We start from the raw sequence: 1,981 nt of genomic DNA on the forward strand, positions 1-1,981 counted from the left end.
CCCGCCCCGCCGCCACCACAGGCGCCCCCGAAGCCCCTCATGGCAGCTCTCCCCAGCCAGCCCTGCAAGGCAGCGTCCCTGGGGGGCTCGCACGCTGCTCCCTCCGGGCCCGCTCCCTTGCCCCCTGCCATAAAGAAACAGCCGAGTGTTACCTCTCCACAGGTGCCACCGCTGTCCCCAGCCCCTGCCAGTGTCACTCCCCCACCCACCTTCCCCAAGCAGCAGAGCTTCTCCGTGAAGCCCCCTGCATCCCCACAGTCCCCGGTGCCGTCGGTGGTGAAGCAGATAGCCAGCCAGTTCCCGCCGCCTCCCACGCCACCTGCCACCGAGCCCCAGCCTCTCAAGCCACTGCCGCTGAGCGTGGCTCCCCAGTCACCTCCGGCCGTGAAGGCAAAGCCCAAGTGGCAACCTATGGTTGTTGCCTCCCCTGACTTCCCCCCTCCTCCACCTGAGAGCAGTTTAGTGTTTCCTCCTCCACCTCCTTCCCCAGCTACCTCTGCAGGTTCTCCCCCCCCTGACAGATCAGGGTCTCCAGTCAAAAAGACCAGCAAGACATCGAGCCCGGGAGGGAAGAAACCGCCCCCAACACCTCAGCGCAACTCAAGCATCAAGTCCACCAGCTCCACTGAGTACCACGAGTCCAAGAGGCCTTCAGTGGACCGCCTTGTCAGCAAATTTGCACACCCTCCGGAGCCCGCGGGGTCTCCTTCCAAGGAGTCATCGCCTCCTGCAGCCCCTCCAAAGCCGGGGAAGCTCAACCTTTCTGGGGTGAGCCTGCCAATTGTCCTTCCGCACGGAGGCATCCCGGCCAAGGCTTCCATCCTGCCCGTAGCCGGGAAGGAGCCCGTGGTCGAATTCCCTTCGCCACCATCGGATTCGGACTTTCCACCGCCACCACCTGAAATAGATCTTCCTCCCCCACCGGTTGAGATCCCATCAGTGTTTTCAGGCAGCACCTCCCCAAAAGTGGCAGTGGTCAATCCTCAGCCTCAGGCGTGGTCAAAACCACCGGTGAAGAAGGCCCCGCCGCCCACGCGTCCCAAGCGGAACGACAGCACACGGCTGACGCAGGCGGACGCAGCGGAGCCGCCCGGGCCAGCCAGCCCCCAAGTGCCCACTTCACCCAAGTCCAGCCTTAGCGTGCAGCCGGGCTTCCTGGCAGACCTCAACCGGACGCTGCAGCGCAAGTCCATCACCCGGCACGGCTCCCTCTCCTCGGCGCGCGCCTCCCGAGCGGAGCCCACGGCCACCATGGACGACATGGCCTTGCCGCCGCCGCCGCCCGAGCTGCTGGCCGACCAGCAGAAGCCGAGCGGCTTTGGGGGCAGTCACATATCAGGCTATGCAACGTTGCGGAGGGGGCCGCCCCCCGCGCCCCCCAAGAGGGATCAAAACACCAAGCTCTCGCGGGACTGGTAGGCGCTGCCCAGGGCCGGTGCTCCGGGGACTCGCGAGCTGCTCCGCCACCACCGGCCGCTGCGACGGCGCTGCCCCGGCGGCGCCTCCGCCACCAGAGGTGACCCCCTGGCCCAGCTGAGGCCGAGTGGTGACACCTTCCCCTCCCGTGGCCAGGCCAAGAGGCTGGGGAGCTTGTGGGGGTGGTGTTTTGTTGGGGAGCGGGTAGAGAAGCTTCAACTTAATCCTTTCAGTTTCTTTTACCCTTCATATGGATTGGACCAAAAAAAAAATCCTTTTTTTCTTATTTTTTCTGCATTTGAGGGGGGGAGATATTTTTTTTGTAGTGTCTGTCCATGTGAGACATGTTCGTGCATGTATTATAAATGTAGGTATATAATATATTGTGATATATTTCGTCGCAATTATAGAAGATAACCAGAATGTTTTTGTAGAGCCGTATTTATTGTTTCAGTCACTACATTATCAGGAATTGGACTCTGTAACCAGTCAAATCTTAACCTTAAGATGAAGATGTAGGGGGCACTTTAAAGAAAAGAAGAGAAAACAATCCACAAACCTCCTT

The 1,981-nt window shown here is 60.7% G+C and overlaps 1 protein-coding gene across 1 annotated transcript in view; it reads left to right on the forward strand.

Moving 5' to 3' along the window:
- RAPH1 (Ras association (RalGDS/AF-6) and pleckstrin homology domains 1) overlaps nucleotides 1-1,456 on the forward strand; it is a 45,526-nt gene extending 44,070 nt beyond the window's left edge. Inside the window, exon 15 of the mRNA XM_026048415.1 lies at nucleotides 22-1,456. Coding sequence (XP_025904200.1) covers nucleotides 22-1,419 — 1,398 coding nt within the window. The 3' untranslated portion in view covers nucleotides 1,420-1,456. The remainder of the gene's footprint in view (nucleotides 1-21) is intronic.
- Nucleotides 1,457-1,981: the final 525 nt, after the last annotated feature.

Source organism: Nothoprocta perdicaria, unplaced genomic scaffold (assembly GCF_003342845.1).
Source record: "Nothoprocta perdicaria isolate Ctin4 unplaced genomic scaffold, notPer1 scaffold_11, whole genome shotgun sequence".
Classification (NCBI taxonomy): domain Eukaryota; kingdom Metazoa; phylum Chordata; class Aves; order Tinamiformes; family Tinamidae; genus Nothoprocta; species Nothoprocta perdicaria.